The sequence below is a fragment of the Thamnophis elegans genome, chromosome 3 (genome assembly GCF_009769535.1).
Source record: "Thamnophis elegans isolate rThaEle1 chromosome 3, rThaEle1.pri, whole genome shotgun sequence".
NCBI classification, from domain to species: domain Eukaryota; kingdom Metazoa; phylum Chordata; class Lepidosauria; order Squamata; family Colubridae; genus Thamnophis; species Thamnophis elegans.
This window is the reverse complement of record NC_045543.1, coordinates 29,858,833-29,885,721: the sequence shown is the minus strand read 5'-3', so window position 1 is coordinate 29,885,721 and position 26,889 is coordinate 29,858,833. Positions and strand designations below refer to the sequence as shown.

The following is a 26,889-nucleotide window of genomic DNA, read 5'->3' as shown; positions in this document are numbered from 1 at the left end:
TACTCCCCCTCCTGGAGAGGAACTGAGTCTAATTTTAGAGAACTTGAAATATTGCTGATGATTTTACTTAGGGAGCTAGCTACAGTACAGAGAAATAAAGGTTATTTTTCTCCATCTTGTTCTCTTTTATTCAAAGACAAATTTGGGTTAAGAATTGTGAAATCTTGAACAAAGGGATTCAAAAATCCAAACAATCCCTAGATGGCAGCAAGCAATTTGGATTTTCTAAATTCCATTCCCAATATCTAGTGGGTATCCAATCTTTGCAGATCAGCTCTACTATTTAGATCAAGGGTTAATCACAATAAAAAACTCTGTCATACAAGTTGCAAATACCTCTCTTGATAATAGATTTTGTAATGAGTTTTGCAGCACTACTGAGCACCCGGAGGTGACTTTAGAATGCTTGAGAAAAGCTGAAATAAAAAAAAACTTATTAAAAGTGCAAACTTGTTTTTTGTAATTTCCCTGTTTGAATTACAATGTTGAAACACTGTATTTTTATCATTATACCATAATATTTCATGAAACACACGCACACGAGTTTGAATTAAGGTATAAATAAACTACGCTTCCCATTATACATATGAAAACAAAGTAACTCCCCCTTTTCTGGTCGACTCTACCATTGAATAATAAACTTTCCTTCTCTAAAGAAAATATTGTATCTCTCGTATGCTTTTTTCACTTTAAATTTAGGAGAGGGAACCATAGTTCCTTCCAAGTGAGACTTTAGTTTATAAATGGAAAATTCAAACCAAACCCCGAATAATTGAACTTTAGACACTACAATTCCCACAATACATTTCGCCAAAATATACACGCACCGAGCTCACCCGCATAGCCTTCTCTTCATTGATTGGCGATTATTTAGGAACGTTCGCGCCAGTGGAGTAAAATATGCGGGATTTTATTGGTCGCCAGATGCAATGACGATAAACGTCTGGGGCGGGGAGACGGCAGGGTCGCCGTTGCCGTTTGGCGGGAAAAAGGGGTCAGGTTTTCGCGCCAAGTAGAGTTGCCTGTTAGGCGTGGAAGCAAAAGCAATTCCCAGGGAGGAATTGATCTCGAGTCTGAGATGGCAGCGCCCGCGCCAACCACTTTGGATGATGCTGAATTGCGAGAAGCTCAGCGAGATTACCTGGATTTTTTGGATGACGAGGTGAGCAGAAATCGGAGAGCTTGTGCTTATCCCGCCGACAGTCTTGCTGCTAAGCGATAAAAATGCTTATTGGCAAGATCTTGTCGTGGGAGGAATGGAGCAATAATCATTCAGGAAAAGCACTTTTCTGCCAAATAATGGGTGGAGTCTACTACTTTGTGAGGAGTTAAAATGGGATTAGATTATTTTCTAATGGAGGTAAAGCCCGTTTTTCTGATGAAGTTGTATTACAGCATATGGAAGAAATAGCACTTCAACTGATGAGTTTCAGTCTGTTTCATTAAGAATATGGGAGTATAATTCCACAGCCCCAAATAATTTGCACAGGATGAAACAAGTAATGGTGTTTAGCTGCTTAATAATAGTTTAAACGCGTTGTTTTAATCCTCTTTCATGCAATTGTCTTCCATGGTAGGCCAGTCCCTTGGAAGGGAGCACTCAATAGAGGCTAACTTGATATAGGCTTACCTTTGGAATTCAGGACTTATATGAAAGATTTGTGATGTAGGCTAACACTTAAATTTATCAATAAAATCATGAGGGACTGAACTTGATTGTAAATTTGTAAAATCTTGTTTTTGCTAGTCAGTTTTTAGCTAAAACTGCCCATGATTCTTTGCTATTCCCCATCCTAATTATAGAACTAATAGAAGTTGAAGTCCAAAACATTTGAAAAGTGCCCGCTCTCACCTGAATTAACATGATACACAAGATATACAACATATATACAATATACAAAATACACAACATATATACAATATACAAAATACACAACATATACAATATGACACACAAGAGGAAAGGATAGGAATGTTATAAATTCCTTAAGACCAAAGCAACTTGAATTGCCATTTAAATTCATGTGGGACCCTAACTGTCTAGAACAGGGGTGTCAAACTTGTGTCGTCATGGTGGCATCATGTGATATATCACAACTTTTTCCCTTTCGCTAAACTAGGCAGTGTGTGACACATCCAGCCCACAGGTTTGACACCTCTGTCCTAGAATAATGGCAACTAGAAAGAAAAAAATAATTCCATCTCTTAAAAAAGAAAAAGATCTGGATAGGGATTACTGAAGTAATAGAATACAGGTAGTCCTTGATTTACGACCACAATTAAGCCCAACATTTCTGTTGCTAAGTGAAACATTTGTGAGTTTTGCTCCATTTTATTACATTTCCTGCCACAATTGTTAAGTGAATCATTTCAATTGTTAGGTAATAACATGGTTGTTAAGTAAATCTGCCTTCCCCATTGACTTTGCTTGTCAGAAGGACACAAAAGCTGTTCACATGACCACGGGGACATTGCAAAAGTCATAAATATGAATCAGTTGCCAACATCTGAATTTTGATCAAATGATCATGGGGATGCAATCACGATTGTAAGTGAAACATGGTTATTAGTCACTTTTTTCAGTGCCATTGTCACTAAGTGAATTGTTGTAAGTCGAGGACCACCCGTATACCATCTTTTTATTTATTTATTTTGCATTAGATGAAGAGTTTTTTCTTTTCTCAGAGAGAATAAGTGAATTTTCCCTGGTTAAAGGCCAAGAGAACTTCCAGCTGCACATGGCTTATTCAGTGCTTTTCTGGAAGTGGAAGTGGAATTATTTCTCTCCTCATTGTCCTAAGTAAATACAAGTTGAATCAGATGGGGAATAGCTGTTTTATCACCTATTGTTTCAGATCAGCAGAGAGTCCTAATTTTATTTAGAATTGTAAAGCTACCTTTAAAAATACAAAGAGTTGCTTAGTAATAGTGTTTCATTTTTTGGGTGAAATTGGGAAAATTGTGCACTTTTATTAGAAAGCTGAGCTTTGTGAAATGGGACATTTATTGCCAATAGCTTTTCAAGTTCACTTCTGTATGTTCCTTGTATTTTTTTGGAGATATCCTGAATTCCATTACCTTTCTTCCAGTGAATGCAAAGATAGTTTGCTATACACATTTTAAATTTTCTTTTTCTTTTTTTGTTTTGATTGGGTGACCAATCTTTGTAGAATAAGAGCAAAAGTATTTATCTAGAGGATGCATAGTGCTCTGAAACATGCAGGAATACAAATATAGCACCTGTTTCCATTCCATATAACAGCTGCATCTTTCCAAGGATTTGTGTGGCTGTTGTATGCAGCTGCTGTATAATGTTGAAAAAGTGGTTTAAGGAGTTGTAGACAGGTGCAATATAGTACATAGTCTTATTAAAGTGACTACAGAAAGAGAAAGTACTTAGTTTAATAAATTTGAGCATGATACAATTTCACTAAATAAGCTTGATGCAAAACTTTAAGCATCATGATAGTTATTCTCCATCTAGTTCAACTTGTATCACTGAGAATAATGAGAGGAAACACAATCCAGCTTCACTTAGAAAATATTGAATAAACCATGAGGAAGTGGAAGGCGTCTTGGCCACTTTCAGAATAAATGAATTAATATTGTTTAAACAGTTGTTCTTACCTTCCCTCCTTCCAGGAAGATCAGGGAATTTACCAGAGTAAAGTCCGGGACATGATTAATGACAATGGGCATCGTCTGATTGTGAATATCAATGACCTCCGCAGAAAGAATGAGAAAAGAGCCAGTCGGTAAGAATATGAATGTTAGCAAAATATTTGGTCTCCCCGTTCCCTCCAATTTGTCCAGAAAAGAAACCTTAGATAGCTTATGTATGTCTTCCAGTCCCTGTCTCATTTAGGAGTTTGTGGAGGCAACCATGTTTTGTGTTTGGAATCGCACTGGACCATTATTTTCTTTGTGAACCAAACAAGGAAAGTTCTCAATAATCATAGTCTGGAAACAAAACCTATCTTTCTCTTCTGGTAATTAGGGTGTACCGTATATACTCGAGTATAGGCCGACCCGAATATAAGCCGAGGCACCTAATTTTACCACAAAAAAACTGGAAAAGTTATTGACTCGAGTATAAGCCTAGGGTGGGAAATGCAGCAGCTACCGGTAAATTTCAAAAATAAAAATAGATACCAATAATGTTTTTGAATATTTATTTCAAAGAAAAACAGTAAACTAGCGGTGTATTCAATGAAATACTTCACTCACCTCATGATGCTGATGTCCCGCTGTGATGATGATGTCCCGTGCAGCCGCGGGAGCGATGTCCCGCCTCCTATGACACACGGCACAGTGATTCCTATCATTGGATCACTGTACCAGAGGAGGTGGGACATCGCTATGTGGCTGCTTGCCATAACAAGGAGGAGTGGGACATCGTTGCAGAGCGGCAGGAGGGGGAGGAAGGGGAATCGTAAGACAGCCCTGCATTACATTAGAACGTGAGGAGGGGGGATGGTGCGGTGCGCGCTGCGCGGCAAACTGACACAGAGGGAGGGGAAACTCACAGGGGCACTGGGCCATTCACGAGTGTCACCCAGCGGCATGGCCCCGCCCCTTTTTCTCCTCCATTTCGGGCAAATTTTTCACTGACTCGATTATAAGCCGAGGCGGCTTTTTTCAGCCCAAAAAGTGGGCTGAAAAACTAGGCTTATACTCGAGTATATACAGTAATTGAATGTCTACACAGCACAGGTGTCGATCACGCCATGTAATGTATTGAGACTTTTTTCCATTTGCGAAGCGGCGGTTGATGTGGCTTGCACGTGATGCATCTGGCCCACGGAGTGCCAGTTTGACACCCCTGCACTAAAGAATGTTTTTCTGAGTTGTGCCTTTTATTCTGATTCTAAGACAATGGCTGACCCAGCCCTTGCTAAATATTCCTGATCTTGTTAAATATTTCTTGTTAAATATTACTGATGAACTTTATGTAATCTATAAGACTAAAATAAGTCATCTCAAGACAAAATTCTGCTATTTAAAGGCAGTTTTATTGCATGAAGGTTATCATCATTGGAAGGAATGACTATTTGCAAGGTAATTTTGCTTACACATGAAGATTATTGAATGCTTTTACCATGTTTCAGGTCTCATTTGTAATGTTACATTTTTAGTCAGGGACTTGGAGAAATGAAATTTTGATTTAAAGACTCTCCTGGAGATTTTAGCTTTTATAAATAAGAAGGCAGAAAAATAGTCCGTAATACAGTCACTGTGAAATATTTAAATGTTGAAGCTAGATCATTTGGATTATGTTAACGAATTGGGAAATTTAATCTGCTTCTGTGACGGCAAAATAAAATGGTGAAGTTTGTCTCGTGGTGAATTTGACTCATAAGGACTAGTCACCTAGGACTTTTTTGGTTTCTCAGTATGTAAAATACTGCCAGAGAATTTGCTGGAACTTCAGTCCATGTACTAACAAGGCCAACTCAGAGGTTTTTGAATACAAATAAATTTGGGCAGTTGCTGTAATCAGACTTTTCTAATTCCCCAATTTCGCTCATGTGCATAGAATAATAAAGGGCATTAAAAGAGCATCCATAACTCCTTATTTCTATTCTTGGAATGTTGTCAACAATTGTAATATTATTGTTATATGTTAATCCATCTTTGCATTAATCTATACATTCCTTTTGTTATACAATAAGGCACATGTTATAATCCAAATGTTCTACAGTACTGGTCTTATTGAAAATAACAATTCTCAGTGACAATCAAAACTGTGTAAATTTCTAACTTTGTAAAATTCGTATTTTTATGGCTAGACTTTCTGATGCTTGTCATTGAGGAAGTGAGGGCCTAATTCCTGATCTTTAACTATGACTCAGGGTGATAGTTCTAGGTAAATGCAGTATGGGAAAATTTAAAGGTGATTAGCATATTTAAAGATTAGCGATGCAATCTTTATTTTGAAAGGAACACTGGGAATTAACAACATTGTTAATTCTTGATAGGGTTGTTTTTTTAGTGAGAATTGTTTTCATGTTACAATATAGTCTTATTCTGACAGGACTATTAAAACTCTTTTTCATCTTTCCTGCAGTTTGCTGAACAGTGCCTTTGAGGAGTTGCTGGCTTTCCAGCGTGCCTTGAAAGACTTTGTGGCTTCTGTAGATGCTACATATTCAAAGCAATATGAAGATTTTTATATTGCGTTAGAAGGCAGCTTTGGATCTAAACATGTGACACCTCGGACATTGACATCCCAGTTTCTCAGCTGTATTGTCTGTGTGGAGGGTATTGTTACAAAATGTGAGTAAGCAGTCTGTGCACTAAAAGCTGTTCAAAGCAGCTTTTGATTCCAAATGGGTGGAATATGATTGGTGAATTATTCTGTTTAAAAAGCAGTAAATCCTCCAGTTTTACAAATCTTTGGGGTGGGGGTGGGGAATGAACATGGTGATACTTGCTTTCCGCTAACAATATATTATCCAATATACTCCATGAATACAAGCTTTCTCTCCAGGGTTTTGTAACAGTGAAATAGACACTTAAGTAAGACTTGTTCCAGTAAAGCTAATCATTATACATTCAGGATTAGCATGTCATTGAGAATATTATTCAAAAGAATCATTTGGAAGTACTTGTGATAAATATTTTTGCATTTTCCAAAGTCTTTGAATAGATTGCAATGCATTTAAAAAAGACTCTCAGCTGTTATATTTAAAATGATAGTCTAAGACCAGTGTTGGCAACCCATGGCTCCACAGCCGCATACAGCTCTTTCATCCCTCTGTTGCCCTGTTGTGGCAGAGAGATGAAAGAGCTGTCGCCCTGTTGCAGCAGTGGCGATGGATGGAGCCTTAGTGTGGGAACAAAGTGCCCTGCACTTCCCGAAACAACATTCTGCTTTCAGCGCTGTGCATTTGCTGTTGCTGCCTCCATGGCCTGCCCGCTGCCCTCACAGCACCTTTCATAATGGGGGAGACCAGGTCTCCTCCTTCTGGAGCCCATCTGACACGGAGTATCATTGTCGGCTCACTCTGGCCTCCCAGATGTCAGTTGCTTTTCCTGCATGGCCACCGGTGTTGTGATGCCCCGCCTCTCCACTAAACAGCTGGCCTTCAGCTGGTCAGCTTTCTGCTCCTGGGCTCATCAGCCTCTGGATGTCAGATTCCCACCAGCCAGCACTAGTTCAGGGGTTCCTTTCCTGCCCCCAGGGGGAGAGAGGGAAGAGAGGGGAGAAAGAGAGAGAGGAGGGAAGAGAGTGATAGAGGGGGGGAAGAGGGAAAGGGCGGGAGAGAGAAGAGACAGAGGGACAGTCATGTGACTGGGTGGGAGGGAGTGACATCAAATTGGCCACATCCACCCAGGTTTTGTGGCTCTCGGTGTTTTCTGTGGGAAACACATCCAAATGGCTCTTCGAGTGTTTAAAGTTGCAGACCCTTGGTCTAGGAATATATTAAAACAAATCTAATGGGATTGAGTGTGCAATTGATGTGAAAAGACCTGGTATGTTACATCAATATAAATATGCAATGTTTTGTAATCTAGCATGGAAACATCTGAAGGGAGTGTTCAGGCTGAGGTTGGTTAGCCCTTTTCTTTATTTCCAGATGCTTTTTGTTTCTATCCCCATGTAGGCTCTTTGGTGCGCCCAAAAGTTGTTCGAAGTGTGCATTACTGCCCTGCTACCAAGAAAACCATTGAGCGGCGGTACACAGATTTGACTTCCCTGGAAGCTTTTCCATCCTCTGCTGTTTATCCCACCAAGGTGAGTTGTGTGGATTCAGAAACCTTTCAAAGCTCCTAGAAGAGTTGTGACTCTATTATGAAAGAATTCTAAATGTTATTAGAAGGATCTAGACATGATATAGTTAAATATTCTTCAACACCAAATTTGGTGCTCAGTATTTAATGTTATGTACCACTTTAGAATATAAATAATGCTGCTGGGACAGCATGTATTCAGAGTTCAAGTAATCTGGGTAGCATATTTATATGGGGAATATAAATTCAAATCCCTTATTTTCAGCAAGTAAACAAAAAAACTTTTAAAAACTAATAAAAAATCAAAGTACATTCTTGTAGGATGAAGAAAACAATCCTCTCGAAACAGAATTTGGCCTGTCAACTTACAAAGATCATCAAACCATCACAATCCAGGAGATGCCAGAGAAAGCACCAGCTGGACAACTTCCTCGCTCCGTAGACATCATTTTAGATGATGACTTGGTAGACAAAGTAAAGCCAGGAGACCGAGTACAAATCATTGGAACTTTCCGTTGTCTGCCAAGCAAGAAGGGTGGCTACACTTCAGGGACATTTCGGTTAGTAGTATAAGCTGCTTTATTGGCTTTTGGTTGATGTACCAGGCCTTGAGACCCATGTTGCATCAAACTCTCCTACAATACTTTTGCTTTTGTTTTGTGGTTCTTCTAAAAATTTGGCTTTTTAGAATCTGTTTTTCCAGCAACTTTCAAGCCTTGTATTCAGGAAAATAATTTGATCTGTCAGGGAACATGCCATATACATATTGTAAAATAATTAATGCTAAAGAAATATAGCAATTATTAGAATGTAGTGGAAGCTATGTTCCTGAGGCATTTTTTTTCATTCTAAACTGAGCTTAAAAATTAAAAAATGTGCTTGGAAGATTATTATTTTTTAAATATTTGCCTTAGCTTTTGACACAGCTATAGGGCCTTCATGTTGGACTGTCTGCTCAACATCAGAATCTGTCAGAGGTTCCTCCCACAATGGTTACTCTTGAAATTCAATGCAGTAGAAGTCTTAAATTAATCTGGTATTTGTATAGCTAATAACATATTATGGGTATTACTGCTCCTATGAAGCTGCAGGGAAATGTTTAAACATAAAAAGAAAAAGAGTGATTGTCTTGATTTCTTTCTTTCCAGGACCATCCTGATTGCTTGCCAAGTAAAGCAAATGAGCAAGGAAGTCCAGCCTGAATATTCATCTAGAGATGTTAGCAAGATTAAAAAATTTAGCAAACAGCACTCAAAGGTAAACTGGATGCTGGCATTTAAAGTACAAATATGATTAATTTAAAAGAACTTGGAAATTCTGTTCTTTTAATGTTAAGGTTCTTTTTTCCATTGGCCCTTTAAAAAATTTATGCCCCTCAAGTAGTTTACGTATTTTAGCAAGATGACCTGTGTGTGATGCTAAACAGTGAGAGGAATATGGCCTCCCATATATAAGTTTCAGTGATATAGCAAACTGTTAAGAAATTAATTTGGTCTTTCTACCGCAAGCTCACATTTTTGTGATAGCATGTAATATTTTAATTTTTAATGAAGCAATACTTGTTACAAAGTAATAGGGTAATCACCCCTTTCTTTGTACTGTTTTTTTACTTTAGTCCTATGTGGATATTCTGATTTAATATTGTCCCATTTGTTTCCTGCATCTAGGATGTTTTTGAACAGCTTTCAAAATCTTTGGCTCCCAGCATTCACGGGCATGAGTACATCAAGAAGGCAATTCTGTGTATGCTCCTGGGAGGAGTTGAAAAAGTGTTGGAGAATGGAAGCCGACTCCGAGGGGACATCAATATCCTACTGATTGGTATGTAATGGAGGCCTTATATTTCAAATGTTCCAGAAACACTGATCATATCCTATAAAAGAGAGCATAGCTGGCATTTATGTAGAATTTGAGGGACCTGGATATGTCTAATCTATCAAAGAAGAGGATTGGGGGGGGGGATATAACTATCTTCCAGTACTTGAGGGGCTGTCACAAAAAAGAGGGGATTGTCTTATTCTCTAAGTCACCAGAGGGTAGGACAAGAAGCAATGGGTGGAAGTTTGTCAAAGAGAGATGTAACCTAGAAGTAAGGAGAAATTTTCTGACAATGAACAATTACGCAATGGAATAAATTGCCTCCTGTGGTTGGGGTTGCTCCATCACTAGAGGTTTCCAGCAATAGACAAGACAACCATTTGACTGGCATGGTATAAGAATCCTGTCTTTAGCAGTGGGCTGGGCTAGAAGATCACTTCTAGCTCTATGATTCTATGTTCTAAACAGCCTATATCTCTTGTATTTTCAGGTGACCCTTCTGTTGCAAAGTCTCAGTTGTTACGTTATGTGTTATGTACCGCTCCCCGAGCCATTCCCACTACTGGCAGGGGTTCTTCTGGAGTAGGCTTGACTGCTGCTGTTACAACAGATCAGGAAACTGGTGAGAACTTAGAAGCAAATGATATGCAAAGGGCACAGGTGGTACAGTCATGGGAAAAAGCAGTCTCACTGCAGCCAAGAGGACTGATCGATTGATTCAATTTATACCTACTATTGATGAGTTGCTTTCTGTCTATTTTGAAAATTTGAATACAGTGAACACAGAGCTTGAGGTATAAGTAAAACAGTGGCCTAGTGATGCAGTATTATGCTAACAAATTAAATTTCTAGCTAGAGTGAATTGGGCTAAATTTGAAATGGACAGGCAAGACAATTCCCTCTTATTATTTGTCATTTGGACTGCTGTTGGTATGGTGAGTAGAATATTATTTAGCATAAAGGAGTGAGGATATCAAATCCTTCATAATTACATGTAATGCATATTATAGATTAAATAGCTAAAAATCCTATCATGCTTTGGACTGTAAAATAAGTAGAGTCAATCCTAGTTAGGAATTGAATAGGAAAGTACCAGAAACTCCAGGACTTATGTCAGATTGGAAAATAAAATTCACCCCAGTGGGCAGCAATAACAACCTGCCTTCATTTTGTTGCAGCATCATGATCAGTGACTATCATGTTTTTTAGCTCTAATTGTGTGATTGTCCAAGACCTTGCTATAATACCTGAAACTTTGCTAGAATTGGTTAATCTCACATTAAGATTTAAAAGAAGCAAGATATTTTCTTTAATTTTTTTTTTTTTAAAAATTAGATGATTTTACTTTGAAAAGATTATGGGTACTATTTTGAGAAGTAATTGTACAGGGGTGGGTGGATGTTGTTAACATTGGAGTTTATTATCATGTTTCCCTGAAAATAAGACAGGGTCTTTTCTTTTTACCCACAAAATATGGCTTGGGCCTTATCAGGGAAGGGCTTATTGTTTTGCGGTTGCCGGGCGGCTACTCTCTTGCGAGCGGGCTCCCAAAGAGCCGGGCACAGCCTCAGGGGCGAATGGTTGTGTTGCGCTGCCACAGCAGCTATAAAGCAACCACGCTCACAAGCAGCCACCCAGCAAACCCCCTTTCCAGCCGGGCACAGCACCATTCACTGACCTAGGGGTATCGCCAAGCCACATGAGCGCCTATTCGTCGCTGCCCTGCTTTTGTGGCTTTGCATCTTTGAAATGTCAGTGAATGGCGCTCTGCACGGCTGGACAGGGGGGTTGCGTGAGCGCTGTCCCACTCCCATGTCTCCCTGCAGAGCCAGAGCACCTCTGTTGCCGCTGCCACCATCCCAGCATGGCTTTTTGGGCGGTTTCCAAACCGGCAGTGGCCACTCTGGGCATACGCTCTATGGTTGTACACTCTGGGAGTACGCTCAGCCGGCCCACAACCATAGAGCATACTTCCAGAGCATACAACCATAGAGCATACACTCAGAGCAACCACTGCTGGAAGATTCAGTTTGGAAGTTGCCGAAAAAGCCATGCTGGGATGGTGGCAGCGGCGGAGGTGCTCTGGCTCTGCAGGCAGAGCTGAGCCAGGGCATTGTGAGGCTGGGAGGTGCGGGAGCGGAACAGCCACTCATGCAACCCCCCTTTCCAGCCGTGCAGAGCGCCATTCACTGGCATTTTGAAGGCACCAAGCGGCGGGAGCCGGTTAGCGGCGAACAGGCACTCATGTGGCTTGGCGATACCCCTAGGTCAGTGAATGGCGCTGACTTATATTTTTGCCCACCAGAAAAATGTGGCATGGCCTTATTATCAGGACATGTCATATTTTGGGGAAAACACGGTACCTTGGCTTTTCTGTAGGAGATGGGATAATTTTACTATTTCTTTCAGAGAATGGAGCAGTAGTAGAAATGTGCTTATGTAAGAGCAGTCCACCATGCAACTTGTAGGAACTACCACCACATGCGGCAGGGGAGTCCAACAAGGTGATCCTCTCCGCTCCCTTTTACTATGGTCGTTGAAGAGATTGTTAAAGTTCCACTACCCAACATTGGATATGATTTTGATGGCCATCGGATAACAGCATAGCCTCTGCCGATGACCTAGCAGAGAAGTGCACCAGGCTCTAAGAAAACGTACTTCTGTCTGGAGCTCTCCGTAAAGCCGGTGTGGCACTTAATGCCAAGAAGTCTATTGGTCTTCCCATCGTTCAAGATGGCAAGCATAAGTGCATGGCCCTTTTACCAACCACCATTCGCTATGTTGGCCTCCAATTTAACTGAAAAGGCCGAGTAATCCCCAAGCATACTGGCAAATTGGATTATCTACTCCAAGAGCTTTCGCAGGCACCTCTTAAGCTACAATTGCAACATACTTAGTGCCTAAGTTTATGCACGAGGTCATACCTGGGTCACGTGCATAGGAATATGCTGAAAAAAACTGGATTGTTTGATCTGTGTAGGGATGAGATATTGGCTGTGGCTGCCCATCAAAGATGGAGGCCCGAGGGTGCCTTCTTCACCTCAATCCTGCTGCTTCAGGTCACCCGGCTTGAAAAGATTGCATCACATCCCACCATACTGTTTCATACTACAGCACCAAGATGTTTTCGACTCGTAGAGGCGCCTGATGAATCAGCCATGCAGAGTCAATGCTACAGTGGTAACAACTAAGGCTGAGGTGTGAGAGGAGTGGAAGATTGCACTCTCGAATTCAATTGATGATCAAGAGCTGAGTGTCCTGAATATCGATGTGGCCAGCCATGAATGGATATTATACCCCTCCCAAGTGTTTCCCTGTTCCTATATTAAGGGTATCCAATTGAGGTGCAGCTTACTCCTCAAAGGAGCCTGCCGGATCCCTGAGATGATTAATCATGTCCTGCAAGTTTGTGGGGTGACACATGATGAGGATATGCATGTCATAATCACATCTTTTGCGCAAACAAGGCATCCATCCATGTGTCAAACCAATAATCCTATCCAGCACTTCATTCGTAAAAATGCAGTGAACCAGCTATGGATCATGGAACTCCATGGTCGTCAGTTACCAAATGAGTGAGACTTGGGACATCAAGGTCTCAAAGTACGAATAGCCTGACAACATTGACATCTAATGCTGGGCCGCTTTCCCCCCCTCCGTATCAGTGCAACATCTTCCCATAATCATCTGAAATTGGGGATTGTTCTACAAACCATCAGGCATGGGACTTAGGACCTTGGGCTTGAGCTGCAGAGACATTATGGTTTTATGTCTCCTCACTCAAGTGCTCAGTCAAGTGCTACAACCTCTACATGCGTGGAACTGGGAAAGACTGAAACTGGAAACCAGTGGACACGTGATTTATGACCCGCCACAAGGGCCTTGCCCCTCTAAAAATACATGTAACATAGCTTGAGATCTTTAATAGTCCAACCCTGGCTTAGAAATGCATGAGAGCACTTTGTTTAATCTTTATATACTTTCTCTCCCTCTCCTTGTTTCCCTATCCTTAGGAGAACGTTGTCTGGAAGCCGGTGCCATGGTCTTGGCTGACCGTGGAGTGGTGTGCATTGATGAATTTGATAAGATGTCTGATATTGATCGTACTGCTATCCATGAAGTGATGGAGCAAGGCCGTGTTACTATTGCCAAAGCAGGCATTCAGGCGCAGCTCAATGCCCGTTGCAGTGTATTAGCTGCTGCGAATCCAGTCTATGGAAGGGTAAGCATGGAAAAGATTTTGTTTAGATAAGCTAGGTGGCAACTTTCTGCCTTTTTATTTTAAGTTGATTTCATGTTGGTTTAGTTGCTTACTAAACCAGTAGTTCCAATAGGCCACAGTTCTGAAACTGAGGATATTTTTAAAGCCTGAATGATATTTTCAACTGATTATGTTTCCATGCATGCTTTTGTGGAACACGGCAATATTTCATTGAATTCTCTAGAGTTAGTTCATATGTTACTACTGTGTTTCCCCAAAAATATGACATGTCCTGATAATAAGGCCATGCCACATTTTTCTGGTGGGCAAAAATATAAGCCCTCCCCCACAAACAAGCCCCCTGGACAACCCCCCACCTCCGGCTAGGTAGAGCGTCGCTCACCAACCTAGCGGTATTCCGAAGGTGCCAAGCTGCGGGAACCGGGGGGGGGGGGGGGGGAAGGTGATCGCGTTGCTTGATGCCTTCGGGATACCTCTAGGTTGGTGAGAGGCACTGTGCCCAACTGAAGAGGGGGGTTGCCGGGCGGTTGCTCTCTTGCGAGCGGGCTCCCAAAGAGCTGGGCACAGCAGCCACCCAGCAAAAACCCCTTTCCAGCCGGGCACAGCACCATTCATCGAGCTATGGTATCGCCAAGCCACGTGAGTGCCTGTTCGCCGCCGCCCGGCTCTCTCATCTTGGCGCCTTTGAAATGCCAGTGAATAGTGCTCTGCACGGCTGGAGAAGGGGGTTGCGCGAGCAGCTGTTCCGCTCCCACTCGCGCACCTCCCAGCCTCACGATGCCTTGGCCTAGCTCTCCCTGCAGAGCCAGGGCACCTCCACTGCCAACCGCCGCCATCCCAGCATGGCTTTTTCAGCAGCTTCCAAACTGAGTCTTCCAGCAGTGGCCACTCTGAGTGTATACTCTATAGTTGTGGGCTGGCTGTCGGCAGAGCGTACAACCATAGAGCGTACACCCAGAGTGGCCCCTGCCGGAAGACTCAGTTTGGAAACTGCTGAAAAAGCCATGCTGGGATGGCAGCAGTGGAGGTGCCCTGGCTCTTCAGGGAGAGCTGGGCCAGGGCATCGTGAGGCTGGGAGGCGTTTCAAAGGCGCCAAGACGCGAGAGCTGGGCGTTGGTGAACAGGCGCTCACGCGGCTTGGCAATACCCTTAGGTCAGTGAATGGCGCTTGCCCAGCTGGAAAGGGGGTTTGCCGGGTAGCTGCTCGTGAGCATGGTTGCCTCATGGCTGTTGTGTTGTGCTGTCTTTCACCCCTGAGACTGTACCCGGCTCTTTGGGAGCCCGCTAGTAAGAAAGCAGCCGCCCGGCAACCCCAAAACAATAAACCTTCCCCTGATAATAAGGCCCAAGCCATATTTTATGGGTAAAAAGAAAATAAGACCCTGTCTTATTTTCGGAGAAACACGTTATTTCCTTGCATTTGGTAATCCAGATCTATGAAGATTGGCAACCTACTAGAATTTTGTCTGCCCTTTTTCAGTGCTGTATTCCATTGGGGTAATTGTTTTTTGCTTATTACATACTGCATTGTTATTGAATGTTTCTCAGCTGCATGTAACACATAGTTTCATAAATGTACTTCATCTGTGTAATAAAACAAAGTCTATTTGTGCTTACATTAAAAACCCAACTGAAAAAAGATAAACTGCACAGCATATATAGCATATACAAAAATCATGTAGCATGTAGAAGGAAGACAGAGAAAATAAAATTTTGAATTATGTGCTAGTTATGTCCTTTGCTAGTTTTGACTTCTTTAACATTTCCCTGCATCTTTGCAGTATGACCAATACAAAACTCCCATGGAGAATATCGGCCTTCAGGATTCTTTGCTGTCCCGATTTGATTTGCTCTTCATTGTTTTGGATCAAATGGATCCAGAACAAGATCGGGAAATCTCAGACCATGTCTTGCGAATGCATCGTTATAGAGCAGCTGGTGAACAGGATGGAGATGGTGAGTTCTTTGGCTTCCTTGAAAACTGTCAACTGGGTCAAACATATTCTCTATGATCTTTGATGAAACTTTTCTGGCTTGTTTAAAAGTGACAAAATTCTGATTATTTTATATCTTGCAATGGACAAAGTGTTGTTTAATGTACTGATTAAATTGATATATTCTAGATAACTCTCCGAGGAAACATTTTCCCTTACTTTTCTAGCCATGCCTTTAGGCAATGCAGTAGAATTACTAGCAACTGATGACCCTTCCTTTACCGAGGAGGAAGATCAGGAGCTACAAGTGTATGAAAGGCATGATGACCTACTGCATGGACCTCGGAGGCGGAAGTAAGTATTTCGTTCACTCACTATCTTATCAAATAGTGCATACACAGGAAGAAGAGAGATTTCAGGGGAATGAAAGTTCACAGTTTCTTTCCTAACGCAATCCCAGGGTCAACTGCTCGGGAACAGAGCCCAGGAGACGCTTCTAAAAACATCTCTGATTTAAATTTGAGGGGACTAACTATGGGAGGCACCTTTTGGGAGGAAAAACTTATACTTGGGATTTTGGCACGTGAATTTCACTTCTGGCTTCTCACTACTGTATTTCATTTGGGTTCTAGTAAACTATACCTTTCTCAACCCGATGGTATAAAGGATAGTTCTTACCAGAGTGGATATGATTTAAATCAAGTCGATTTGAGTCTTGATTTAAATCAACTTGATTTAAATCATAATTTTTAAACAGCAACTGTTATCTCTGTCCCGCAGCAGCTCCTTCTCTGACCCGTTGTTGACTCACCGGCAGTCCCAATATTGCAGAATATATAAGCTCATGCTACATAACTAAGCTCCATTTCATTTCAATTATTAATGTATCTTAAATAGAAAACTGTCTTTAGATAGATTTTTACTCCAAAAGCATTTTATTAAATTGGATAAAAATAAAAAAACTGATTTAGATTTTTTTAAATCCATTTTTTTAAAAAAAAATTAAAAATCAATTTTTATCCAAACTGGTTCTTACTTAGAGGACCAAGCTGAGGCAGGTCTGACAGATTCTGAGTTCAGGAATTGCTTTATAGTTGCTTCCTATATTTCCACTGTCAGGGTATTAAGACTAGTATCAAGTAGCATAATTCTCTTAATGGATAGTCAACCTGTTGGTTTCAAATCCGTCTTTATCTCTGCTTCTCGGTATCTACCCACAGCAAACTGTTTCATTTTAACTACAAATCAGTGATTCCCAGCCAAGAATCCCCAAAGGTGGCAGTTAGACTCCTGTTATCCTCTAATAAATGGAAGTTTATGGATTTTGTTTGATCAAACTCAGAGAGAAGATCGTAAGCATGGAGTTCATGAGGAAGTACATTCATTTTGCCAAGATGTTGAAGCCAGTTTTGACTGAGGAAGCAGCAGCCCTCATAGCCCAGGAATATTCTTCCCTTCGCAGTCAGGAGCAGATTAGCTCTGACAATGCCAGGGTGAGTCACGAATCAAGCTCTATTTTTTTGCAATGTGTACTGCTTTGAGAATCATAATTCAGTCTAAAAAACTTTCTTTATCTTAATGTTCAATTAAATTTTGATTGGAAATCCCCTTCTGTATGGAATAAGGGATGCAGAAATGCTGCAAATTTTATTATCTCTGTATAAATTTCATTATCTGTGTACACTGTACACAAGGCTCATAAAATAGGCCATCTAGCATGGTGTAAAGTGCTAGGCCAGAATATTTGGGGGGGGGGGTGCTCCCCATTTTTATACACATCAATCTCATTGAATTCCAATCTAATCTAATACCTGCATGAATTGTAAGTCTGTAGTCCATGAATAGGATTGAATCTTAAAGAACTATTATACTGCACCAAACATGCTCACATCTGTACATGCACACAACACTTTGAATGTTGATCATCTCAATTATCATCGTTTCATCCTCAAAAACATTAAGACTTTTACTTGCTCTTTTTAGACTTCCCCTATTACAGCCCGAACTCTAGAGACATTGATCCGGCTCTCAACTGCACACGCTAAAGCCAGGATGAGTAAAATAATTGAGAAGCAGGATGCTAAAGCTGCTGTAGAGTTGGTACAATTTGCTTATTTCAAAAAAGTAAGTAGACAAAGAGTTATAAGAAAAAGTTGGGCTGACCCCAAATAGTGGTTGGTTTGCATATTTGAATGTAGAAGTGTCTTCAGTACAGGTAGTCCTCTACTTACAACTACAATTGAGCCCAAAATTTATGTTATTAAGTGAGATATTGGTTAAGTGAGTTTTTCCCCATTTTAAGAACTTTCTTGTCATAGTTGTTAAGTGAATTACTGCAGTTGATAAGTTAGTAACCTGGTTGTTAAGTGAATCTAGCTTCCCCATTGACTTTCCTTGTCGAAAGTTCACAAAAGGGGATCACATGACCCCAGGGCACAGCAATGGTCATAAATATGAGCCAGTTGCCAAGCATCTGAATTTTGATCATGTAACCATGGAGATGCTACAAAAATGGTAACTGAACTATGGCCATAAGTCACATTTCTTGTAACTTTGAACTAAATAAACTTGTATGTCAAGGATTACCTGTATTAATCGATGTTACTGATACCATTACTTGCCATGTGTAATACCTCAATTTATATCATGATGAGTAGATAAAATTAACCAAAGCCAGAGGATATGAGCAGAAGAGATGGCATGAACTGTCCCACTTGAGCATGTACAGGAATCTGCCTCACTTTATTTGGATGTCAATATAGGTCATTGGTTTCATTTTCAGTCATTGCCAGCAGCCGAGACTTGTAGAGTCTGTAGAAGTTATACTTATCACGAATGACGAATTACTTTGGTGTCTCGGAAGTGCTTATGAAAGAGATGGAGATTGTATTGTAGACAGCCTTGTGACATGATTACAGAGTGTGTGAATGGCCATCTGGTTTTGATCCAAATTTACAATTCACTTTCATCAGCAACATTCTGAGACTTGCTGAAGAGGAGATTATGATACTTCTCTAGTACTTGTTTCAGATTTTTCTTTGTAGCTTTAATCCTCTTGTAGGAGATGCCATGTATTTATGGCAGTAGGTCTGTTGAAACTAAAATATTGGATGGTTTTATTTCTTTTGAGGCTGAAAATAATACTTAAAACTATTAGGGATTTCCATCCTTGGAGGAAGAAACATTTGGCTCTTGTCTTCCTCTATGGAACTCAGATCACCCTACGCTTCTGAGCAGCCACTGATTGGCCCAGATATGAACTCTTTGGTTTTTCTGCTTTCAAAGGTTCTGGAAAAAGAAAAGAAGCGGAAAAAGCAGACTGAAGAGGACACAGAAGAAGAAACAGATGGTGAAATGTCCCAAGAAAGGGAAGAAAGACAAAAAAAGAGGTAGACAAGAAAAGTGTTATAGAGGAATTTAAAAAACAAAATTTTAAAATAAATCCTTAATTTTAAAAAATCCTTGATCCTGTAGATATGGCAAACAGACTTTTAGGGTTGATATGGAATTGAATAATCTGCCTTTTTCATCAGCCTGTTCAGATGGTATTAACTTGGGTTGTTTCCCTGAAGCTGCATATTTCTAACCTTGGAATCTGGTTATGCTTTTGAGACCTGTTGTGTCTTGCATATACTGACCTGTTTGGGTTTGCATACTAACACCAAATACTGTTGAACTATGTGGTGCTTGAGAGTCCTAAGATCAGTAGCTATTTCCTGTTACCAAAACAGATGTTGAGACTTCATTTCCTCTTTATTAATGGATGGCATTATCGGTAATTGTTGTTCAGAATGGCCTCTTTAGAAGAAATAGTGTGCATTTTCATCAGCCCCAAATAATAATATTTGGCCAGCAGAAAAGCTTTAAAATTTTGGATTTTCTCCTAGATGTTGGAGCAATACAATAGATGAACACATCAGGCAGACAAGACTGTATGATTAGTGACCCCTGGTGTCATATTGTTGATACATTGGCTTCTGGATTTACCTTGTGTTGATATTGCCTGGTTCTCAACTACCATCTTTTGGTAGAGTTTTAAATTTGGTGTATATTGTGTTGAGTTGCAATTATCCAAGTTAAATGGCTATGTAAATCTTCTAAATGAATATATGTTGAAAATCATTAATTAAAAAACTTACTATTAACTTGATGTCCTTCTACAGAAGGAAGACAGATTCCAGCCAGCAATCACCCACAGAAGGAGAAAGACATGATCCTTATGACTTCAGTGACACAGAAGCAGAAATGCCAGAAAGTAAGTCATTTCTTTTAGACTGATAAATGAATAGATTCAGGCAAACTAAGTCTGTTCTGCTATGAATTTTAAAGTGCAGTTAATCCTTCTGGAGTTTGGAAAGGATTTGTTTATATCTGTCTTCATCAGTTTGATCGCGTCTTTCAGATAGATTTGCTGTTTTTTATTCTTTTGGATTTTTTAATGTTTGTAGTTTTTAACCAATATAGGTAGTCCTTTTTAAACAACCACACTTTTGACTGGCAACTTGGTCATTAAGTGAAGGATTGCTAAGGGAAATCACCTGTGCTTACAATCTTACTTTAGTTGTCCTTTGCTTTACAGACCTGAAAATACCATTAATGTGAGGATTGATCCCAGAGTTACTTTTTCAACACTATTATTATTGTGAATAGTTGCTAAACAAACCGATCACTAAATGAGAGGACTATTTGTATCTTATTTCATGATATCTATCCAGCTTGTTCTTTACCAGCCTTACTTTTTAATATCTCCAATCCTTCCTACAATAACTGATTTTTTTCCATAAGGAATTTCAATGCATGACATCCTCAAGTTGAAATAGTTTTAGCATGGCAATTATGGAATCCAATGATATATATGACTTGATGCAGTCTAACTTACTCATTCATTATTATTATTGTCCAGGATACATGTAGTAGCTATACATAGGGTTAGGGTAGCTATATAATGTCATACTATCTTCATATCTTGTGAGACAGCCTTTATTGCTGCCTTTCCCAAGAGGTTTCATAGATTCTGAAAGATTGGGATATCCATGGAAGCAATGGTGAACTAAGGTCAGTTTTAACAGAGCCAATGACAGTAGCAAAACAAGGAGCTGCAAATGGATTGGCACCTAGAAATTCCTCTCTGGATAAATGTGGGGAGGGGAGACTTGGGATTGCCAATATCACTCCATATAGATGTCCTCCATGGCAAGACTGGCAGATTTAATGCTTGGGGAGTCAAGAGAATCAGATCTGCCCAAGTTGTAGTTCAGGGCCTTCAAATGACATTGGGTTCATCGGCTTCCTCTCTTAATTACTTCTATAAATGGCTTGTTAACTGTTCTGGGATATTAAGATCCTTCAGAATGACAAGTTTAATCACAGTGGGTTATCCAAATGTGGTGGAATAGAGAAAAACATGGTAAAAGTAGACTTTGAAGGCTGGACAGTAGAGGCAACAAGAAAGAACTAAATGCTATAATTAAAGGAAAAGAGAACCACTAATGCAGAATGAAGAAAAATATTTTAACTGGAAGAATTCAAGAATATTTGGCAACAGTGCACTTAGAAATTTCTCTTAAGATTATCTGCTAATATAAAAATGAATTTGAATGAGAAGACATTAGATTGTTTTGGATATGGATTTAAAAATGACAAGATATAAGAATGAAAAAGTTGTTACACGCTACTTACAAATGAAACCAACTGATGGTTTAATAACTAAAAGTGATACACAAATAATAAATCAGAAGAGTGACTTGGACAACTTTCTTATCTTGAAATTGCAAAAGAGACTTGTCAAACTAATGAAGGAATTCCTAAGAAAAGAAGAGAAAATGTAAAGAAATAACTTTTCTAGAACTTTATTTAAGGAGAATAAGCTCGAAGATTTTTAAAAGGAAAGAATGTGAAGTCAGTTTATTTGATCAAAGTTTAAATATTTATGATATTTTTTCTAGTAGCTCTCAACAGGTTTTTCTTGACTAGAACTGAATGTTGAGCTTTAAAGATTTTTTTGAAGATAAGATAATGGGAAGAAGAGTTTTGTTCTATTTTTAGAGACAGTGATAAGGTATGGAGTTGAAAGTAAAGATATATTGTTAAACTTGTAAGGTTGTTTGAGAGGAGACAGAAAAAAATTGAATATGTGGGACATTATTTGAAGGGATTCACTTTAAAAAAATTTAGTATGTTGCTCTTTTTGGTGTTTAATGTATTTTTGACTTAAGCTTGAATCATGAGGTTTTAAAGATTTGTTTATAGATAAGAGAAAATATAGGATTTTTGTTTTAGTTTTTGAGAAAATGATAAATTACTGTATTAAAAAGAAAAGGAAATTAAACTGATTTTATCTGATTGTGGTTAAAATTTACTTCTGTAAATCTTAAGAGAGCTTAAGAGAGCTTTGCTGATTAAGATTGAGTGAATGACGAGGTTTTATGAGACATGAGGTACAGAAAGAAGGGATCTTTGGCTGAAATAGTAGAGAAGGTATTAGTTACTGAAAGTGTACTTGATGTGGGGCAGAAGTCAAAAGTTTGATAAACTTTTGATTGTAAAGATTTTTTTTTCTGAAGCAGAGGAGGAAAAAGTGCTGCTCATCAAAACAAGAAGAAATAATCATCCTCATTTCTGAAGAAATTCTTTTATCTGTGATCAGTGGATCTTATTCTAAGGAAAATTGGAATTGAACTGCTCTCAAGTGCACGTAGCCTATGAGCATATTAAAGATTAATTAGCTATAAGGAAATGGTCCTGGCAACCTTAAAAATGGCAAACCCAATACATGATTATTTTAGCTCTTTAGCAACTTTACTAGGTGTATGTTGGGGCTATTTTTTGTTTTCTGGGTAAAAATAAACTGAACATGACATTAAATTGATTTGTTTAACAATATAATTAAATGGAATAATATAGAATTTGTGCAGTTCTCGAAGATATATAACAATGGATAGGCTCGTGTTTCATGTAAGCTGCAAATGAGTAAGTTCAGTAAGTGGAATTCCACTTTAGCAATAAATTAATAATCTTGTTTTAATATCTTCCCCAGTAGACCATGGTGTCTGCTTCTTTTACAGAAAGTTATGCCAATTGGTAACTAATTTCATTTTCCTGTTTTTATATTTTTTTAGTTCAGGCACACCCCTCCAAGGTTCCTGAAAAATCAAGCACTGATGAGATTACATCAAAGTTGTCTGAGTCCAGGTAGGAAGCATGCAAAGACTCTTACATGATAAGTGTAAAATGAAATGTGATTTGGGGATCTGAAATAGTGATATGTAAAACATACTTAATCCAAACAGATTATTTTTGACCTTGAAAAACACAATTTCAAATTCAAAATAAACATTCTGATCAAGTTCAAAAGAGGTTCACAAATCATTCAAAAAATATTCAACATCGGACAATCCTGTTTCTGTACATGACAGCCAGGGCATCCACATGTAGCTAACTCCTTCCTATCCTTGTTATTTGCCAGGGAATCAGGCAGCCTAGACACCAGAAGGGATGGAAATTGGCAGCACTGAATGTTAGATCTCTCTACTTCAGTTATTATCTCCCATCTCCCTCCCCAAAGAATGTATGCTAACTTGCACTCCACTGACCATTGAGGAGATTTAGTGCCTCTGAGGCAGGCCTCCCTCCCTCACACCCATCTGCCCACTAATGGTCAATTAGAAAGAGGAGTAAAGTTGGAAGTCCTGTGCTGAGAGTCTGATGGATCCACTGATGATCTTAAATGAATGCAATATAATCTTCCTAAAGCTATTTGTGGGCTGTTAGCTTTGAACAAATTCCAAATTCAAGGCAAGCACCTTTCATAACTGTTACCACCAGTGATAAATGTTACCATAAATTTATCACAAAATCAGGAGAGGGAGAGAGGAGAGAGAGAGACCAGATTAAGGCAGCTATTGAAGGAAATAGCGTGTTTGGCTCAGTTGTGGAATGGACTGATCTTCGGGAATTCAGTGATGTGCAATGATGCTGCCCAGAGTCACATTGTTTGAGACACATGCTCTAGCTGGAGCATTAATGATACATAGTGCATAGCAGATCTCAAGATCAGCAGTACAATGTGACTGAGGAAAAGGCAAATGCTGACAGAAGTGCAGTTACCAAATCTGGGGAAACACTTGGGCGTTTTATTAAAAGACAAGCTTTACTGAACTCCAGCTCACTTTATTAGATGCCACCATGGAATGGCTACCCTAAACTGAGATGATTGTCCTACAAATCCTAAAAACTAATTTTGAGGAGAAATGGAAGGATTGGGGAATGTTTAGCCTTGATTAGTGGAGAATGTGATTACACTCTTCATATATCCAAAAGGATATGAAAGAGAAAGTCAAGACTTTGTTCTTGTGTACAAGATCTATAATAATGCATTTAAGTTACAAGAGGACAGATTCTAAATGAATTGTAAAAAAAACCCACCTTATCAAAAAGGTTGTTCTTTTATTATCTGGGGTGGCTTAGTTTACCATGTTTCCCTTAAAATAAGACATGGTCTTATTTTCTTTTGACCGCTGAAAATAAGCACTTTGTCTTATTTCCGGGGAGGTCTTATTTATTTTTGAGGTGCAGGAGGCGGCAAGCGTGGTCACCTCATGACTGCTGCTGTGCTGCAATATTTTCGGGGAGGGCTTATTTGGGAGGGGGCTTAATTTTAGCACATGCGCTCAAAAGCCTGATTGGGCTTATTATCTGGGGAGGTCTTATTTTCAGGGAAACGGTATATTTCTGAATAAAACGAGTTTATATTCATAATAGATCTTTTCAACTTGTATACAACAATCTCAATTTATGGCATTTACAAATCATGAGATGTTACATGAAATATTTAAGATAAGCTTTCAATCAAAATATAAAATTCTACACTGTAGAATAGAAAGACTACAGCTTTCTATTTTGTCTTTATAGATGAAAACAGTGTATTGTGTTTCAAATGTAATGTTTTTGGTATTCATGTAACTATACAGAAGTCAGCAAAGAGGCACTATTAAGAACTGCATAACTTTAGAAGGGAATTTGGAATATATGGTATGCAGAATCTTATATGCAACCCTCTAAAGCATGGGTGTCAAACTCGCTGTGTCACGTTGCCGTCATGTGACATTCCACAACATTTTTCCATTCGTGGAGCTAGTGGGTGTGGCCTGCACGTGATGCATCTGGCCTGTGGGCCACCAGTTTGATACCCCTGCTCTATAGCATATCTTCTTCTGTGACTGCAGCTATCTTTCATACAGCAGTAGAAAAGATGCAGTTGCTTTGAAGAGTTGCAGGCAGGTGGTAAAATTGTATCTCTCTCTGTACTCCAAAGCTTACTTGACATTGAAATGATTGTACTGATTAATCCCCTGGCCTTTTCTCCCTGTCCTATTCATTCCCTTTCATTGCTTTTTGCTCTTATTCACTCACTGTAGTAGCAGGGTTTTCCTTCAAAGCATCCTTACTTTGTTCTTTTACTCACATAGGCTTAAAACATTCAAGGCAGCCCTCCTGGAAGTATTCAGAGTTGCCCATGCACAGTCTGTGAATCTGAAGAGCCTGCTAGAATCCATAAACCAGGACAACCCAACTCCTTTTTCATCAGCTGAAGTCAAAGCAGCGTTGGAACAGATGCAAGAAGATAACCAGATCATGATGTCTGATGACATAATTTTTCTGATCTAGAAGAACTCTTAGAGAGGAGAAGGACTTCCCCTTAAGTGCCTGGGGTGGATGGAACCTCTTTCCAGCAGCATCAGTAGTTTGTCCAGAAATCTTGGCTTAGCTGATTTCTCCATACCAAATTAAAACTTCTCGGAACTAAACTATGAGGTGTGGGGATAAAGTCTTGACAGTTTTGTTATTTTCCTACTTCAGTTTTTTTTAATAATTCAAAGTGCTTTGGCTCCACCTGCTTGCCAGATACATTCAAGCTCCCCTAATTAAAAAAAATATCTGCATTGTATAGAGCAGCTTTCTTTAGTGTTTAAGCACATATTCTGATATGTGGTTCCCAAAATCTCCAGATGGCTGAGAAATTTGGGAAATCCTGTCTGCATTTGGAAAGCTCCCAGGTCAGGGAAATAGCTACCACTGTACAGTAATGCTTTTCTAAACATTCAGCCTTGTCACATCATTTTACCAATTAATTTATAATGCTCCTTTCATTTTCTGATACAGAGTTTTATAAATTCCAGTGTGGTAATAAAAATGTATTTGCAAAGATAAAATTAGTTGAGTGCTCACATGTATTGTACCACCTCTTATACTACCTTGAACTATATTTTTTAAATTTTAGGTAAATGCTTTTGATGGATTGTATAATATAAAAATAACTTTTCTATCAGAAAGAGCTTTTATCTGTTGGGGAAAATAGCACCAGCATTCTTAAAGTGGGCCTGTTCTTAATGAGCATTTAGTTTACTGTTGAATCACCATGTCTCCAAAGGGAAGCAGGAGAAGCTAGCTGGAATGCAAAGTAGCACTGATAAGGGGCAAATAGGAAAGCAATAGGCTGAGTCTTTCTGCCTCAGTTTTTTTTTTCATGCACAAAACCATAATGTATAGAATTAGAGAACATTTCTGCAAACATCAAAAACCCCTGTGTTTTTTATGATATCAAGATTGTAAAAAGCTTTGCTTTTTAATGTTGTTTACATTGCACGTTATACAGAATAAAACAGCCCATTTCAAAACAAGTGGCTTGATCTTACATCAATTATATATGGAACAGTTCCAATGCTTATCTGAAATTTAGTTTCAGTGACCTTAAATATTAAAAATAAGGATGTATGGTACTATCCTTTTATAAATCACATTTCAAAAATAAAATTGATTGAAATATCTTCTAGTTTTTTTCCCCCCTGAAAGTACAATATCAATCTCAATTTAAAACCTTTAAATATGTGTGCATGGATCTAAGTCTTTCGAAGTGGTTTCATTTGAGACACTGGCTGAAAGAACATGATGAGCTTGATGTTTAAAAAAGCTGTAAAATGATGGGTGACTGTGATCAGCAGAGAAAAGGGGACATTTCTGAGTAAGTTCTGTTTTGTTACATATTACCAGTTTAAATTTCAATCTCTTTCAGATCTTCAAACAATATCTTAAAAGACCATATTTTTTATAATATAAATTATATAAATAATTTTATATAATTATTTAAATACATGGATTTGCATCAGTATGTTGTGAAACATG

General features: G+C 39.2%; 1 protein-coding gene across 1 annotated transcript; it reads left to right on the top strand.

Annotated features, from left to right (window-relative positions):
• Positions 1-991: 991 nt before the first annotated feature.
• Positions 992-26,532, top strand: MCM3 (minichromosome maintenance complex component 3). Its single transcript, XM_032214684.1, has 17 exons — positions 992-1,162; positions 3,643-3,755; positions 6,068-6,276; positions 7,608-7,738; positions 8,056-8,294; positions 8,883-8,991; positions 9,402-9,555; positions 10,043-10,174; positions 13,566-13,774; positions 15,556-15,730; positions 15,936-16,062; positions 17,051-17,201; positions 17,692-17,832; positions 18,994-19,097; positions 19,872-19,963; positions 22,827-22,899; positions 25,176-26,532. The coding sequence occupies exons 1-17, from the start codon at positions 1,079-1,081 to the stop codon at positions 25,372-25,374; spliced, it is 2,442 nt and encodes an 813-aa protein (XP_032070575.1). The 5' UTR covers positions 992-1,078; the 3' UTR covers positions 25,375-26,532.
• Positions 26,533-26,889: the final 357 nt, after the last annotated feature.

What these genes read in the sequence shown, in the direction of transcription:
- MCM3 (XM_032214684.1), top strand. Translation starts at nt 1,079, where the DNA reads ATGGCAGCGCCCGCGCCAACCACTTTGGATGATGCTGAATTGCGAGAA. An exon ending in CTGCTGTTTATCCCACCAAG is followed by an intron (nt 7,739 to 8,055) that starts GTGAGTTGTGTG and finishes ACATTCTTGTAG; the next exon opens with GATGAAGAAAACAATCCTCT. An exon ending in GAAGAAAGACAAAAAAAGAG is followed by an intron (nt 19,098 to 19,871) that starts GTAGACAAGAAA and finishes GTCCTTCTACAG; the next exon opens with AAGGAAGACAGATTCCAGCC.